The 17,673-nt window shown below is 48.2% G+C and overlaps 4 protein-coding genes across 4 annotated transcripts; 1 reads left to right on the forward strand and 3 right to left on the reverse strand.

Moving 5' to 3' along the window:
* Positions 1 to 1,522: 1,522 nt before the first annotated feature.
* Positions 1,523 to 2,862, reverse strand: Asppvi_008179 (class I SAM-dependent methyltransferase; the record flags this gene model as incomplete). Its single annotated transcript, XM_043304059.1, has 3 exons — positions 1,523 to 1,684; positions 1,747 to 2,463; positions 2,824 to 2,862. The coding sequence occupies 3 exons, from the start codon at positions 2,860 to 2,862 to the stop codon at positions 1,523 to 1,525; spliced, it is 918 nt and encodes a 305-aa protein (XP_043159994.1).
* Positions 2,863 to 4,821: 1,959 nt separating this feature from the next.
* Positions 4,822 to 8,063, reverse strand: Asppvi_008180 (putative importin beta-5 subunit; the record flags this gene model as incomplete). Its single annotated transcript, XM_043304060.1, has 3 exons — positions 4,822 to 6,592; positions 6,651 to 7,180; positions 7,245 to 8,063. 3 exons carry the CDS (start codon positions 8,061 to 8,063, stop codon positions 4,822 to 4,824), a joined length of 3,120 nt encoding a protein of 1,039 aa, XP_043159995.1.
* A 3,540-nt stretch (positions 8,064 to 11,603) lies between these two features.
* On the forward strand, positions 11,604 to 12,476 carry Asppvi_008181 (putative mitotic spindle checkpoint protein (Mad2B); the record flags this gene model as incomplete). The annotated part of the gene is made up of 1 exon (XM_043304061.1): positions 11,604 to 12,476. One exon carries the CDS (start codon positions 11,604 to 11,606, stop codon positions 12,474 to 12,476), a length of 873 nt encoding a protein of 290 aa, XP_043159996.1.
* Positions 12,477 to 13,602: 1,126 nt separating this feature from the next.
* Asppvi_008182 (E3 ubiquitin-protein ligase RNF216) lies at positions 13,603 to 16,041 on the reverse strand (the record flags this gene model as incomplete). Its single annotated transcript, XM_043304062.1, has 3 exons — positions 13,603 to 15,026; positions 15,084 to 15,352; positions 15,419 to 16,041. 3 exons carry the CDS (start codon positions 16,039 to 16,041, stop codon positions 13,603 to 13,605), a joined length of 2,316 nt encoding a protein of 771 aa, XP_043159997.1.
* Positions 16,042 to 17,673: the final 1,632 nt, after the last annotated feature.

Raw genomic sequence — 17,673 nt, forward strand, 5'->3', positions numbered from 1 at the left:
TGGATTCTGCATTTGCCTGATCAGATCCAGAATCTCATCCATAATAAGCTGTGGTGGCTTATTTGGTGGAGGTGGTGGATGAGTATGAATACCAGTTGAGAGAAAGATAGCATAAGGGCATGCCTCAAGGTCCTCTGGAATATAAATTCTGAACCTAACCTTACAGGTCATTTTCTGCATCTTTCCAGCTCCCTGTGGATGGATAACCCCTAAAGAAATATTAGTCTAGTAGACTAGTTGGTAACTAGTTGGTAACTAGTCCCTAACTAGTAGTAACTTACCGCACTGTGGTCGGCGGGTTAAGTTTTGTTCAATAACTCCACATAATCTAGGCTGCTGATTAGAGCCATTAGATCTAAGAAGATCTCTCAGGCAATTTAGATTAATATTCACTGCCCTATTTGTGAGGCTCATGTAGAAATGACCTTGACGGGGACTTCCAGAATTTGAACAGACAAGATAAGGCATTTCAGCTTGGGTGATTGACTAGACTAGTTAGTAACTAGTTACCAACTAGTCCAATCTATATAATATACTAACCTGAGTATCACTCAGTCTTAATACTGGCCGACATGTTGCTATTTGTTGAAGGCAGGCATCACCTTGATCAAATCGCCGTTTAATGCTATAGAATATCCTAGGACCTAGTTAGCAACTAGTAATGAACTAGTTAGGAACTAATCCCTACCCATATGCAGCTCGCTCCTCAGGTGCTGATTCAGAATCAGCAATTCTAGAGCGTATCTCTGATATTTGCTCTAGAATAGATGGTGAAACCCAAGTATGATGAATATTCTTCAGTTCTGGTGATAAATATTCACATACTTTTACCMCTGTACAATGATAAACATATTTTTTAACATTGCACTCTAGGAGTGGTGAAAAGGTTATTCGACGGGAGCCCTCCCGTTGATAAGCATATTGTATCTGGACTAGTTAGTAACTAGTTAAGAACTAGTTGAGAACTAGTACATACATCATGTAATGATTTCTCAAAGGTTTCCAAGTTCCGGCCATGACTTTTTATAATATAAGCATAGCCATTTTCATCAGATCTTGGATATTCTGGTAAATGATCACTATACTCAATAAATTGAGCAGTATTTCCAGGCCTTGTCCCTCCATGTGTAATAGGGATAATTGGTATAGGCTATAAACTAGTTAGCAACTAGTTAAGGACTAGTTAAACTTAATATCTTCATACCGCCTCATCTAGATCACCGCTTGCAGTATTGCGTTGATGTAAAATTGCTTCATCAACTTCATTTGATAATTCATCATACTCTGATTCAGGTGTAAGAGATGATAAATTAATAAGAGAATTAATTACTGTTTGATCATTCTCAAGATAACGAAAGTTATCTAAGGATGACATTGTGAACTAGTTGAGAACTAGTTAAGGCTGTAAGAAATAGTGAAAATTATTACAGAACATGAAATTAGTTTTAGATGTAAAAGGTCGGATGAGCTTTTATATTTATGCTGTGTGGGTCGGCTGACCCACTTTGGTTAGCCGAACTCCTTAGTAAAGGTCGGCTGACCTGTATCCTGCTTCGCCACTCCAGCCGAGCACGCGAGTAAACAGCGCTAATGTATACGGCTCTACGGCCTCGTACAATGTGATCTTGCCCACCCTCCCAATCTCTTTCAGCCGGGGACTCTTGGGCCATGAGCCCACTGGGCACTACAACCAGTAGTCAGCGATTTCTGAACCATCATTGAGAGGGGGGAAAAGGATAGAAATACTTTGTAAGAATCATCCGCGACATTCACAAACCCCACCTCCTCCATCCACCCTGCCAACCTCGATGCAACATTCATCGGCCTGCCAAACTGCTTACTCGCCGCATCAATCTTCTCCTGCCAGTCCAGCAGCATAGGCGCACGCTGAATGGTCCCATCGTCCGAGCGGATCCACGTCTCATACTCCTGCATCTCAACCCACCCCCCAGGCTTCGTATGCCTGTACGCCTGGCGCAGGAACCGGTTCCAATCGCCAATGCCCCCGCCCAGACTCCGAGCATGGATGTAATCGAACGCCTCGGCAGGAGTGAACGTCCAATCGCTCTCCGCGTCGTCCACGTTGAACGTACAGTTGGGCGGCGCCCAGTTCGGCTGGATGGGACTTAGATCCGTCCCCACGATCTCTGCGTCCGGGAAGTCATCGGCCATCTCCAGCGCCCAGATGCCTGTTCCTGTGCCTACGTCGAGTATACGCTTCGGTGGCCCGTCATTGAGGATCGGGGCGCGGTAGAGATCACCGCCTACGAGAAGTTTGAAGAGATGATGCATGAAGGCTAGCCGGTCTTGTTCTTCCTCGTCGTTGGGCATTGGGTAGTGGCCCAGTCGGTAGGCGTGGTATCGGCGGCCATTCTCGTAGAGGTAGTCACGAGCTGTGGAGATGAGACTGAAATTCGAGTCAATGATGGATTGAGCGTCACATAGCGAGTCTTCGTCGCTCGTCTGGTGGTGAATGGTTAGTTCAGCACATAAGCTTGGGGGTTGATGAGGGGAAATCCGTGATGGGAGGAGGGGTAATTGATACAATGCTCGTAACATGAACAGCAGCAGAACGATAGAAGAATAAAATTTCCAGTTGGACGGAAAATTAGACGTCATTATGAAATTTCCTTTGATATGGAAAAAAGAGCAGGCTATTGCCGACAAAAGAATTGACAGCCATGGTACATTGCATATAACAGCCCGTTGGCCGCAAAATACAGGCAAATGTCTTCTTTGAGGGAAAGCAAAACACGCATGGCGGGGCAGGTGAGAACCACAGTAAAAGACAGGGACATGAGAACAAGGAGAGTGGTATCTTACATCGACCAGGATCTGCTCATCTAGATTCGGACGCGACATCTCTAGGAGAATTATGACGAAACTTCGTCAAGTATGAAAGAAGGTAAATCTATGAGAACGAAAAGAGCCAGATGAAAACGAATGCTAGACTTCAGTAGAGGTGGACGCAGGCCCAGTTAAATATAGAGGCCAAGTCAAATAATGATCGATCGAGATAGCAACAGTAATTACGGAGCACAGAGTGAGGTGACATCCGCCAGGTTGAATGGAGCTCCTCATCGAGGGCGATCCAAGGAGGAGACAACAGCAGGACCTATGAGAACACAGCAAGGACAGCGAACCGCAAATCGGAACCCAAGAAGCCAAATAATATTAATATGGTTCAAACTCATATGTAGATAGGTACGTTAGTCCAAGTGTCTAAACGAAGTTCGCCAAACGCAAAAATGCTGCAGGGGGTTCCAGCCCCGAGGAAGAGGACGATGGGTTTCCAATTGCGATTCGGGCGGTGTGCCGTTGGGACTGTTAGGCGTACGTTAGACTCTCTGGAGAGCCAGCACTGTGGTTCTGGGAACAGGCAATGCGCTCTGTATGGATGGATCTTTTTGACGAGTATGGCCTAGTCGCCTAATCAGGCTTAACCCATCCTGCAGAAGCCAAAAGTTGGCCATGGCGTAGCTTACTGACGGAGTACGGAATTCACATGTACCCTCCACGCAGTGCCCTGGGTCTAATTTAGCATTCTGAGTCTGAGTCATTGACTGTTGTACCACCTCTCAAACATCAAGATGGCTTAATGCAATCGTCCTAATGTCGTCTTCCTTCATATTTGAACATAGAACACATGGGCTGAAACCTACTAGATACTACCTGATAATTAGGCAGTAAGCGCACTGTCCCGTTCCAAATTCCCAAATCCGCAACCAAACCTAAAGCCCCGCACGGCTGGAGCCGATCTGGGCCGAGATATCCAATCAGATTTCCTCACTGGGGGCGATCAGCCAATTTGTCGGGTCACCGTCAGAGTCACAGACACAACAGTAGTAGTACTTCGTATGATGGGTCATTCGCCAAGTAGGTTCTCACAGCACACAGTATCTATCTACTATCTTACATAGTATCTTGTCTATGTATGGACCCGCAAGTTAGCAACTCACCCGAATACGGACTATCTCTAGCTGATACACTGATGCATTCTGGATGTGAGCGAACAGCCAGCACTCTTCCACCACTGCTATCTCCGGCACCATCAACAAGGCTAAGCGGAAATTAGACTAGACTACGAACCATTCTATTCTTGCTTGGCCTATCAGCAGCCAGCAGGGAAGCTTTGTTCCGTGTAGCCTGGCCGACTTCTAGAAGGACGTCATGGGCATGTGCATGCGTTCTTGGTATGGCGGATTTCCTGACCACAGATATTACGATTATATCCGTGGATTTGCTTCCGATGTACCTAGTACAGTTGTAAAAAGTTGCTGAAACCCTTCAACGGAGCGTCACGTTGCCCGTAATATATGTCTGCAGCACCACCTCTTTTGACTACCGCCACTCTCAGGTTGCTCCCAGGGACACCAAGAATGCAATATTATTAATCCTGCGCTAAGCCAAACCAAAACAAACCAGCAAAAGTATTTGCGTGCAGGTGCCTACTGCTTCTTTCCACCACTTAGCAGCCGTACAGTGCCACTCTCACTGCCACTACATCCCTCCCTGCTTGTACGCCATGCATCTCGTCGCCCTAGTCCCAGAAGGAACAAAAACAGCTTCTGGAACGCAGAGTACGCGTGTCGCATGGTTATCTAATGTATACACGTATCTGCCATGGATTTACCAGAAACCGCTCATACCATAACTTATAATAACCGGACGGAAAGGCGGTGCTTTTTGGCCGTGCTACGGGTCAATTCAGTAGCAGCTACATACATAACGTCGTCAAGTCTGGTCAAGAAGTCCTCGAGAATCTCGACCGTATTATGTTGGAATAGAGAGATAGACAAGGTAAAAAGAAATGCCATCTAATCAGCCCAAGCTGCGGAGTTTCTCCTGTTCGTCGGGAGTTAGCGCGGCGAACAATTGCTCGAACCCGGGCTTAGTGGACGCATTGTGGAAGAAGTCCAGCAAGAATGCCTGAGTCTCGTCATCCCGCTTGCGCACACCAAACACCCCTTCAGAGCCACCTTCGCCAAATGCCATGAGCTCTTGCTTGGTGACACCTAGGCTCAGATCCAGTGTATTGCTGGGAATGTCTTCCCATTCACCATCGTCGTCGCTGTCCTCTTCCTCTAGAGCGGCCGCGGTAGCAGCGTCAATTTCCTTGCTGCCCGATGCAGCGGCCAGCTCCTCGACGAGCACTTTGATAATTTTCAACGGAGCCATCACCGTCGTGTAACGGTCTGGGTTGTTGCGGGTCTGCGACCGGGTCTTGATGCGACCCGTGTCCTGAATGATGAGGTCGCCTTTAACTTGCACTTGAGCCAGGCGGGGATCCTCGAGGTTGTACAGTGTAGCCAGCGCAATGATGTTTTGCTTAATCTCGTCGTAGCCAGCGAAGTTGACCGAGTTCTCGAGCCATTTGCTCAAAACAATTGGCAGTCCGCTCTGACCACTAATATCGACTTGCGCCAGGAAATCAACCACTTCGCGAGCGTTTATCAGAGTCAGCCGGGCGAAAACAAGGATCAAACTCTGAATAAATTGTGCCTGTTGAGCTGTGGCAAGACGCTGAGCTACAGCCCGGAGTAGCTGTGGCAGATAAGGCCCGAGTCTCTCAGCTCCAGCTTTTTCGACCAGCTCGGCTGCAAGCTGTCCCACCTCAGTTGCGGCGTTATCGTCGACCGACGGGCCCAGCAACCGATCAATGATTATCAGCGCAACCTCAACCGCTTCCTTGCCAGTCTGGGGATCGCGCCAGGCCACGAACTGATCAAAGTCATGTGAAAGGATGTGCCGAACCGCTTCCGTGGCAGGGCGAATTAGCTCAGCATCGTAAGAGTCCAACAGCAACCTGTTAAGTTTGGGCATGACAGTCTCTACAAATCCGGCAGGTAAAGGCTGGAGGGCTCCTTCCGTCAACGCGCGCAGCAGATCAGCCGCAAAGTTCGTGAGAGCATTCTCCTGAGTGAGGTTTCCCACGTCAATCGCACCCGTGAGCGAAGGGAGCACCTTTTCACAAAGACGGATGAAAGAATCGGCTCCCTGTTCGGAGATAGACTGTACAATATCCTCGAACGCCTCGGTAACGATCATTGTCAGCTGGAAATTCGTAGCCCCATTGCTGGCTATATTGAACAGGACATCAATGGCAATAGATGACAAGACCACACTTGGATTAACCATGATAGTATCGCGGATCGTCTCCGCTAAAGTGACCTTGAGGTCGTCGCTCTCGGATGGCTCCTGAAGGTCGTGCGCGGCGATGAACTCCGACAGGGCATTGATAACGGGAACCTGAAGTGGGACTGTAGTGCTTGCAGGAAGAGAAGCCATAAGATCCTGAAGGGCCCGAATGCAGGATACCTTGACAACTTCGGAGGGGTCTTCAGCGATCGCCTTGAGGGTCGCTTCGAAATAGGAGATAGCGGTAGGCTGGAAAGCGTCGCTCGCAACTTGAGCCAAGACGCCTGCCACAAGGTAACCACGAGCTCGTAGGAATTCTTCTTCTTGCTGGATAGCGAACGTAACGAAATTATGAAAGCCACTTGCCAAGTCGGAAGATATTTGCTGCGAAACTTCGTTGAAGTCTCGCAGTAACTGGTTGAGAATGAACAAAGCTGATTCACGAGATTTCCATCTGCCAGAACTAAGTTAGTGATTTTAAGCTTAATACTCAGAGTGACCGGAACGCTTACGTCGAAGTTGAGTCGGCAAAAAGATTGTTCATGTAGGCGAGGAGACCTTCAACAGTTGTGACCTTGAGCCATTCTCCCAGTTTAATGACCAAGTCTCCGCTGCAGGTTCGGGGGGTGTAATTGGCAGTGACAGAGGTCTCTTCCGATAGAAAGAGATTCACGTCAATGTCCCACAGTCCTTCCTCCTCAGTCGTAATCTGGGCGTATGAACTGGCCAGCTTCAAGATCTCTGGAAGCCAACTGGCAGTTGCTGCAGCCTGACCCGCGCTCTGCAACTGCTGCTGGAGTTCAGCTTTGACTGGTGGTGCCTTTAGAAGCGCTTGAATCAGATCAAGCTCTTCCAGCACTAGAAAGTCCAGCGTGTAAGGGAGTCCGTCAACATCTTCTAAGCGGCCCTGTCGTTCGTCATGGATATAGAACTCGTGGTAAGCAGACTGAATGTTGGAAAGCTCTGTCCAGATAGTCGAAAAGTAGACCGGGCTTTGAGCTGTCATGAGACCGGGAAAGACCATTCGAATCTTCATAAGCGTCTAATAGTGAAGAATTATGCCGTCAGTATGGGGCTGAAGATAGTAAGTTATTGAGACAGCCTACCTTGACCACCTGCAATTTCAGTCCAATTATACCCCTCCACTGAGAAGGGATCTCACCCTCTTTGGACTCCTCTTGCTCACTGGGGGCCTGTGGCAAGGGAGCCTTCAGAGTCTCAATGAAGAATGGGGACCAGCCGCTCAGCACCTCATCCATAAACTGCTTGACTGCCACCTTGTGCTGCTCAAGCACCATCTCCAAGGTATCGAAGCAAGATCGAAAAACGGCAACGGCCAATGCTCTCAGCATCGGCTTTCTTGACTCACTAGTCGCAATGTTGAAAAGAGTGGTAACGAGGTCGCGGGCAACACCAAAGAATTGCTCCTCACTGAAACCGGTATCGACGAGGTCCAACAGAACCTTCAACGCGCCGTGCAATGCCCCCGCACTGCTATTAGCATCGTTAATGACCTGAAGGAGCGACGGGAGAAGCTCCGGCCATTCATCAGGGAAATCAGCGCTGGCAATCTTGCTGACTGCGTAGCTGGCAGACGATTTGACCTTCCGCTCTTGCACATCCGCAGTGGTGGCCAGTTCCAACAGAACACGTCGGATCTGAGTCTTGTTGGTGTCATTTATCAGAACCTGACCCTTGAATTCGTCTAAATTTGGCGACCAAGCGGCGGCAATGAAGGTACGCAGTACGGACAGGGAGGACTGGCGAAGGTTGGTAGGGACGGAGTCGTGAGAGGCTATGGCGGCGAGGGAGAGGGGGAATTGTTCATTGGAATAGAGGCGAAGAAGCTGGAGCTCAGCGGCCTTTCTTGTATCAGCAGCTGGCGACTGGGTGTCTGCGAGGAGTGTCAAGAGCTGTTGCTCCATGATGGATGGAGTATGAGGGGTAGTGCAGGCTGCTGGATGCCGGAAAAGAATGGTAGATGTTCCACAATTGAAGTCAAGGCCCCAGAGCAGCTGCCTACAGAGGACACTCCTGCTGATCAATGGCGCTTGCAATTGACCTGTGGTTGAAGTTATTAGTTGATACGACGCGAATGATTATTATTTCTGTCGCGTTTAGGAGGGGCAGAAGACGGTGGAAGCACAGAACGCAAAAGGGGAGGCGGTGAGAAATTCGATCATTTTGCGGCCGGTTAAGGTAATTGCAAATAATTGAAATTTCGATGCTGCATACACCACGGGAATGCCCAATGGAGAAAGGCAATGGCAACTCTCAAATCTCCGGCGTCTCTGTTGCTCTCTCTCGTGGGTAGAAAATAGTCTTTAAGGATCTGGTCCTTGATATGATATAGAGCGCCTACTCTGTACAACTTTAAGAAGGTGATCTTTGTCCTTGCTGCAGACCAAGAGTCAGAAGTAGAGAAATACACCTCTGCCATTTCATTCTATTACTGTAATTTATTGTGGAGAAGGATCTACTGTGGACCGAAGAGTTAGTACTCGTACTACTTGCCTTACTTCCTTTTCCCACCAAAGTGCTATGGATCTTAATCCATACATACTGTTGTCCCAGCAGCAATTGCCAACATATATATTTCAACGGAGAACCTCGTTCCTTAGAACTAAAACACTTACACAGAGTGATTACTTACGAACATGGATTAGCAGGCCTGTGACAGGGAGTATTGTGCAAAATTCCTTATGTACTAAGAGACACATTGACAGGATAGTGCTGTGGGACTCGAGCAAGATATTGAAGATATTGCAATGGGAAAATCAGAAATCAAAAATGAAAATGATATTATCAGCATAAGACAGAGAGCCCTGGAAACAGAGACGCTGATCATTAGTGGAGCTCTTGGCAAATTGATCCAGTTAAGTTATCTACTGCCGTACGCTGAATTGTCCTGTGTGGAGACGATTGTACTTGTTACGCAGCTTTCAGGGCACCAGAGAGGCGGCAAAAGGCAGACAAAGCCACAACAAAGAGTACTTAAGACACAGAAGATGGAGAATAACAGTAAATAAGCTTAAGGCGTAGAAATGATAAAATTTATGAGAGGTGCAGGACGGCACATTCTTTGAAGGTAGAACAGACAGCCCAAGGTAGAAAAGCGTAATGTACAACAGTACAAAATACCTTACTGATCATACAGTAGCTAATGCCAGGTACTGCACAGATCGCCATAAAACAATGCCCAATCTTACCCGAGCAGTAGTAGGTATCTCTCCTTGGCCAAGCAAAGGACACCCGAATGACGCGGAAAAGATTAGCCATTATTAGTACTTTTTCCTTCCGTCGCCGCCACAGTGCTAGGATCAGAGGCTGACGGGGCAAAGAAAAGAGAGCTAAAGAATTTAAGCAACATCATACATACATGCCATGACGTAGGAGGATATTGATGACATGCCAAAGCCCAGAGGACCCCTTTTGGTGGACTCGATGTTGTGAACCTCAAGTGAAGCAACTCGGAGTATTCCATCTTCGTATACAGAGATGAGCCTCTGGACTGTAGGATGCAGTCGAATATCGATCGCGCCTAGGAAGCAGTGGTGACATCTCATTTCGAAAGTCCTTGTTCTTCTCCTGTCATTCCAACTTTTAAATCTCGTGATGGTACTACTGCGGGATTACTAATGTCCTGATCTTTTTGCTTTGCTTTAACAGAGATGATCGGCCATAGTCGCCATGGAGGCCATACTGTGTACCAACCAGAGCGCCTTGAGCGGTTGAGCCACCCAACACTTCATTATGGTGGAGAAAGAAAGAGTTTTTGAGATGAGGACTTCGAGAGCAGCACTGGATGGATCGATGGATATTGTCTTCAATGCGGACCCCAATACAGTATATGAGTGCTAATGCAACAATTGCAATAACCACTGTGTTCATTGTTGACCGTTTGAACGGGATGGTTCTCCTGTCGGCCTTCCCATGGGACCGTGAGATTTGGGTCAGGAGCAACATTGGCTTTCTTCTCTCCGCTCGAGTCATGTGCTTTCAGTTAATTCCTACCCGTAGTCGAGTATGTACGGAGTAGTAACTCCTGTTCAAACTGTTCTGCAGGGCACCCACACCCATGACGCAACCACGTGATGGCTTGGGGTAGTTGACCTTCCGCGCCCTTTCCCCTCCAGAATGTTTGCCTACCACTTTTTTCCTTCTTTTCTGTTGACTTGATTTCTCGCCTCGCCTTCTTCTTTTAACACTCTCGCTTGTGTGGCGCATATAAGCTTGCATTAATACTGGGTCTGAGTTGCTCAGATCGATTTAATTCCGACACATCCTATGAGCAGCATCAGCCCACATACTCTCCCTCTCTCCTCCATCACACAAAGGGTCTCTCCAAGCCATCCACCCAACGGATCTATCCACATTGGAACGGGTACAAGAGGACCCCTTGTTTGCCCTTTCTAGAAAGCCCACATTCAATCCGTGCATAATACTCCTTTCCAAGTATCTTTGAAGTTTTTCAGCAAGCAAGAACTAGTGGGGGTACTGGAAACAACAGCAAAAACCTAGGAACTACAAAAAGAGGAATCCCCGTACCTTAAAACGAAACGAAACAAGACAGAAACGCTTTTTTTGAGTACTGTCATTATCATCAGACGAACTACCTTATATCTCTTTGATTTCCTTATTTTGTCCCTTGTGTGGTCATAATCATTTTCTATTTTGATTGATATCTTTCGGCCCTATCCATTCGACTATCACGATATCGACGAGTCCATTAGTACATGCCAATGTTTTGAGGTTTCTTTGCATGTCCCTTGTCTTCGAAATTTGTTGTCTGTATGTAAGTATCAATCGCCCCCATGAAATACCTAATTTGTACTCCGTACCTTGTTCAGGATCCGTACTATTCCCGCCCCTCCCCTCCATGTCATCCATATCTTTCTTCCCACTAAAATACAGACTAAAAAAGACCTCTTCTTTTCGTTACAATTACTCACTACTTACTCGTGTTCATTTTCTTAACTCCTCACCTGCTCCTTCTCGGTCATCCACGTTCTCTGCTTCCCAATCTTTACCTTCAGACCTAACCTAACCACCAACCACCACCACCACCACCAACAAACCCCCCCTCCTCCCCCTCCCCGCCTGTATCCCCTCCTCAACACTTTCAATATCATACAATACGTTGATTCTCTTCTCCTTTGTCTTGTCTCAAACATTTGTATTCTATTATAGACCGTCTTGCTTTTTCTGTGTTCATATCTCAGTTCTATTTGCCTTTGTTCCTGCTCGATACCACATCATCCCCGCCCGTCCTTTGTCGCGACAACTCGAAATCGGCAGATCTACATGTCATCTCCTATGTTTTGGCGAGAGAAATAGTGGTTGACACATTGTCTGAACACAAGGCAGAGCGATGATTAGCTTCAGGGTGGAACAACACTCAGAATCGAGATACCGTCAGCTTCATCTTTCCCGTGGAAACGACGATACCAGAGCTTTCGACGGCAATGCCGATAGCCAGTGAGAGCAGTACCGCGACCACCACCATGACCACCTTCTCCGCTCCGGTCACCGTGCCCATGTCGATGCCAAACAATCAATCTGCGTTGGCGGCATCCTTCACAAACTTTCTTACCGTGTCAATTCACCAAATCCTCTTTCTTCGTTCGGTCTATCCGCGAGCAACATTTTTACCGGTCCGGGCCTACAACTACCCTGTGCGACAGTCCCGTCACCCGAAGGTGTGTGACTACATCAATGATGCGTCAATTGCGGTCGGGACGGAGATTTTGAAAGGCACTATTACCGCTGTCAGTATCATCATTTCATCTCTCCGCACAAATCAGCCCCTCGAACGATATGCCTTTGATCTGTCGGGGTTCCCTCGTGTTTCCGCCGGAGACGTCAACACAACATTTGAAGACAGAAAAGAAGATTCATCCAAGCCAGGTGTCCCCGTTGCCGATCGGGGTTCCGCTACTACGGCCGTCGACCTCGAAGCGCAGTTCCGTGCTTGCCTCGCGAGACTGGCCTCTGCTTGCGCCCGGTTGACCCCGTTGCCTCGAGATGACGAATTCAGCTTTACCGTCTGTATCGAAGTTCGGGAGGATGCATTACCTCCGGCTGGTACCACAAAGGAAGAACAGACCTGGATTGTTGCCGAACCCGGGAAGATTCACCTGAGGTCGTGTACTGCGCCCTACTCCGTTTCCAAATCGAAAAACGGCGAGCTGCATCAACCTCCCCCCAAAGTGTCGAATGGTCGCGCCAAAACGGTACCCGTACGACGTGTAGAAGCTGGCGAGCTTCGCTTGGAACTATGGGTGGAAGAGGCGCGACAGAAGTTTAATGAACCAGTGGATTCCGAACATCCTCCATGAATTGCATTGCCTGTCTCTTGATGCTTTAATCAGTCTGTGTGCTTAGGGTTCTGTGTCTCATTCCTTGCCCTTGCGCTCACTGTTCTCCATCCGTGATCCTTTTCTTGTCTCTTTCCTTTCCATTTTCATTCTTGAATTAGCGTGACCAATGATCGAACATACATGATGGATGAGGAACAAATATCTGTCGTCTGAAAAGAGTGGCGCAAATACATAAATGGGGCGCGGACGATTTTTGGGACTCGCATGGCATTTTACATAGAACTGCTCACATCTCTCATTTCTCTACTATGCTCTCCCATTTCTCATTATCTTTCCTCATTCGCCGTCTCTCCCTGGTCTTTTGATTCTCTTTTTCTCACATCATTTTCCCTCTTTGATCACGTTTTTCTTTTTCCTTCATATCGGTCTCGACCTTCCATACCATTTTCTTTCTGTACCTCTCTCATCTCTTGCGTGGAGTTGCATTATCAGATGATCCTAGCCAATACAAATATCAAGCAAAATAGTAAAAAGTTGCTAGCAACGCCGCCACAATCTACCAGTCAACCAAGTGAGGTATACGGATACGGGCCAGTCTAGCGAGTCCTCGGGGTATAAAGTGATTTGCCTTAGTTACCTGACATGGGGCACTGATACTACTGTTTGAACTCTACACGACAGAGTTTATGAAGTGGTAAAGATTTTCATCATTATCTGACATTTTCACCTAGTACGCTGGTTCCATCCACTGGGGGAACAAAGCAGTATGGCCACGGGATACAAATCAGATCGCAGCGCTTGGAGGCAGTAGCTAAGAACAGAACAAGACGAGGGAAAAACACCGTGCAGCTGGAAAAAGTAGACGTAGGCAGGCAAGAGCAAAGGGGGTATAGAACAGTTTTTTAAGGCGAGTCGATTGGAAAATCACAAGCTGTGTAGGAAATGAAGCGTACGGATTCTAGAACAGGAAGGTAGGAGCCACACAAAAGCCAGCGGGGAGTTGAGCCGTGAGCGCGTAGGCGCTTATCGCCGTCAACAGGGAGTCTCTTGAGATCGGTTTGTTGAATTTGGATTTTCTCGACGAAGACCGCGACTAGGTCAAGTTCTCCCCAAGAAAGAGACTCCTTGGAAGGGGGCCAGATGTTCAGAAAAAAGGATAGAAATCGTTTCTGTAAGCAGGTAGTGCCTGCTGTCCAATGTATTGGTTGCCGTACGGATCGGCGTTCAGGTGATGCGGAGCAGGAGGGATGATGCCTTGCTGAGCAGGTGCAAGCATCGGAGCTGGGAAGTATTGATTATAGGGGGCGTATCCAGCGGGCTGATTATGATTCATTCGATCGCGATCGTCAACGAGGAAAGGATCATTGCGCAGGCCAGTTCCCGCTGGGTGTCCAGCACCGGGTACGTTGACCGCTACACCTGCTCCTGCAGGGGCACGGCGCTCACCGGGAGCGTCAAGACGATGAGGTTGGCCGGCCGGAGGTGGGTTGTTAAACGCATTCGGCAAGTCGTGATGTCCAAACGGAGGAAGCTGTATAGCATCCAAGAATCCCTGGAATTCGTCGACGGCCTGCGCGAAGGGATTATTCGGTCGCTCCAAGGCACGCTGTTGATTTGCTGCGAGCCGAGCTTGGCGCTGAGCTTGCATAAGAACATTGAAGGCCGGGTCCCGATGCAAGTGGTAAGGAGCCCTCAACCGATCCCTTCTCTGATTTGTGTTATTCGCCTCCGGAAGTTTCACCTGGAGTTCCTCGCGGGTAAGGCCGGGATTCTCTGCCCGAATCTCCTCGATTGTCTTCGTCTGTGCTTGTTCAATCTCTTTCTGGTCACGCGTGGGATCATCATCGACGGTACAGGCGTTGGGACCATAGCCGAAATGAGCGTATTGTTCACGGGTAATGTCTTTCTTGCACAAATAACACATGCAGCACCTGCAACTCGGGCATGTCATTTTGTTACAACCAAACTCCTTGACGATTTTGACTTTGCACCGAGGGCAATTGCGAATCAGAGCCTCACTCATGGCTTCTTCGACCAGGTGGCGTTCAGAGATACCCCTATCTTTTTTCGCTTCTTCACACGTTCTGGGTATGTGGGTGACATCCTTGCATAACCGGCAGCTGACCACCTCACAAGAAGGGTTGCAGCAACGGAACTCTCGATCTTCTTCAACTTGAGGGCAGATGGCCTTGAATTCGCAGAATGGGCAGCTTTCCAGCCCTTCGATGCTGGCACGAGAGATCTCGTCTTGCTGTTGTAGAGCATCCAATTTTGCCATCATCGAAGATCCAAGCACCTCTTTTATCTCGGAGCGGGGAAAGCCAGCCTGACAACCGCTAGTGTCAAAGCATTGAAGCTGGTATTTCATGAGGCCAATCTGTGTCTCTGCAGACTTTCGGATGCAGGAGAAGCAGAAGAAATGAACATTCTCTCCTTCGCATGTTATGGCTCTGTTTGGAGGGACATCGGAATAGCAGCATTGGCATTCTACCAGAGTCCCCGCTCGGGCATGCTGCTCTTGGTTCCTTCTCTCGGCCTCTTCTTGCCTTTTCTGATCGTGGATGAGCTCTGTATGCACTGGTTAGCAAAAGCGAATCTCATGTTGACATTGACAGAAAGACTTACCAGCGTCCTTGGCAAGCTTTAGCTTGGCATCTTTCACTTCCATCTGCAACTCTCCATAGGCCGGATGGCTGTATATGTCCAAGCGTATATCCCTGTGTCTGCGAACTCTTGCCCGTTTCAATTTCTCGAAAGGCCGCCGAGTAGATGGAGGTGCATTTTCTGCAGTTGACAGAGCTTGGCAAGCTGAAAACAGATTCTTTTTCTCCCTGAGCATCTGGCGGATGTAATAATCTGGTACAAAGGGGAACATGTCTCCGAGTAAGTATGTCCTAAAGCAACGGTGTGAGCTTTGGAACGGATCTCGTATGCCGAAGAAGTCACAAGAGAATACTTACGCTGCTTCTTGATACCAAAACTCCCCGTCGTGATTTATCGATGTCCATTTCTTATCTTTGTCATCGTCTTTGGCCTCTTCTCTCTTCCTCTTCAACTGCTTGCGCTTGGGATATGACGGGTTGGCCAGGATTTCCTCCACCACCATCTCCTTGGTGGCCACCAATTTTTCAGGTGTCACACTGGCTAGAGCGTGAGACATGTTGCCCGCATAGCGAGATAGAAGGCCTTTCAGATACTCGCGGCAGATATCTGGGAAAAGATCCATAATCTGGACCGACAATGCGGCTGTATCATTGGAGTACTGACAGGGAGCGGCCGCCATGAGTGTGACAGGCGCAGCTGTTGTTGGAGTTGACATAGTGCCTGGTGCTGGAAGGTATGGCTCGTCAGTCAAGTCAATGAAAGCGGCGTTCTCATCACGATTGACGGCTATCCTCTTCGCAGGTCTGGCAAGAGTGGCGTCCTCGTCTAAGTCAGAGTCCCAGTCATAGTTCTGTACATCGGAGTCCCAGGAGGAATCATTGTCAAGCTCTTCCAAATCTGATTCGCTTTGAATGTCATGGTCGAGGGCATAGTTGTCTTCAGCGTTTGCGGCAACAGAGTCCATGGAGACCTGGGCCATCTTGGCTCAAAGAAGAAAGGCAAGGAGCAATCGAGTTCAAACAGTACAGCTGGAAGATAGATAAGGAGTTTCTACTTTGCAAGTACTTGCAGATTGTGCTTAGACAGAAACGTGAGAGTGTGAAACGAAGGTAGAGAAGGTAATTGGGAAGAGCTCTTCTGTCGAAGTGAGGGTACGGAGAGAGATGGACAGAGAGAGAGGAGGGCATGAACATCAGAAGCTTCCCAATAAAGATGGGGGCTGGTCTGAAGGCTGGAAGAAAGACGTCAACAACAGATGTGAGCTGGTTTTCCAAGTTTCATGAGGCCTATGATGGAGGCTGGTAGAAATCAGGACGCTGAAGTGAATACATCGACCTCCGCGAAATCGGGCGGTCCTGCAAACTAATTATTATTCATGCTTGAATGACAATAACAATGATCTATACGAAATAATATGGAGATAGGAGAGAATAGATGCCAAAAGTCCAAAAGGAACAATAGAGCACTTGAACTTTCTATCAATGGAGATGCTGGAGAGTTGATAAGCCTGAGGCACCAAGGAAAGCCAGCACGTACTGTGTTAGAACTCCAGTTTCAAGAGATGATCATCATCTAACATCGAGACGAAGATACAGTATTCTTCAACTTGATGCGCACTGTTTGTTGCCAGATTTACTAAGCTAGAATTCTGCTGTCTGCCCTGTAACATCGAATGATGCGCTTCGATTCAATATTGAGGATATAATCAAGCCTTGGGCAAACAATCTCGCTGGTGGGGCGAAGGCTCGACGGAAGATGGATTTGACTTCTGCATCACGTACAGGGCCCCATGAAGATCCCCCGAATAATTCAGGCAAGGCGAATAGCCCAGTGCTGTCAATATGAAGGAAGAGACTCCACAAGACAGGGCCTGTATCTTTAAGGCACGAACTTCTTCTCCAAAAGTAAGACAGCCCGCCCCACGTGATCCAACGCGGCAGTATGAGACCGCCTGTAAGCTTTTCTATTCCTGTGAGAGACACGGGCCATGATGGAACTATGAACGAAAAGGCTCTTCAGTGGTAGAGATCAGGATCTTAAATGTCAAAAGTTTCACATCCCTTTCAATACAAACATCTAAGTATCTGCCAAACGGATCCACGGCTCGAAGCTGGATTCGTATTCTGGTCGAGAGCTTATCTGGTCTTCCCAATGAGGTCTAGCGGAGACTTGACCCCGGTTCGATCTCCCAGAGAAGCTAGTCCGATTAGGAATAGTGTCGTCATCAACAGCTCCCTTGCCGAGTCCCTTTGGGGTTCGGCTCGACTACATTTTCTTCATCGTTATGTCATTTGAAGACTCTGACAGTTTGGAGAAGGCCAACAAACAGAACTCTGAACAGTACTCCTGCTTCATGAGGAGTAAGATGATATCTGAATGATAGGCTCTGCATGTCTCGTCAAGGGCGTGTGACTAGGACAAAGACGAACTAGCGCGGGTCATCAGACCCAGACCTACCCTGTGCCCTAACTTTCATAGGCTACATGGTCCTGTATGGACTGGTACATACCATACCTTAAGGTAGCTAGGGGGTTACGGAGAATCCTCTCCGCATTTCCACCGTTCCGCTCTAAAGGCCCCGTACGTCATGACCAGGACAGGCAGGTACAGC

The sequence above is a fragment of the Aspergillus pseudoviridinutans genome (assembly GCF_018340605.1).
Source record: "Aspergillus pseudoviridinutans IFM 55266 DNA, scaffold_5, whole genome shotgun sequence".
Lineage (NCBI taxonomy): Eukaryota > Fungi > Ascomycota > Eurotiomycetes > Eurotiales > Aspergillaceae > Aspergillus > Aspergillus pseudoviridinutans.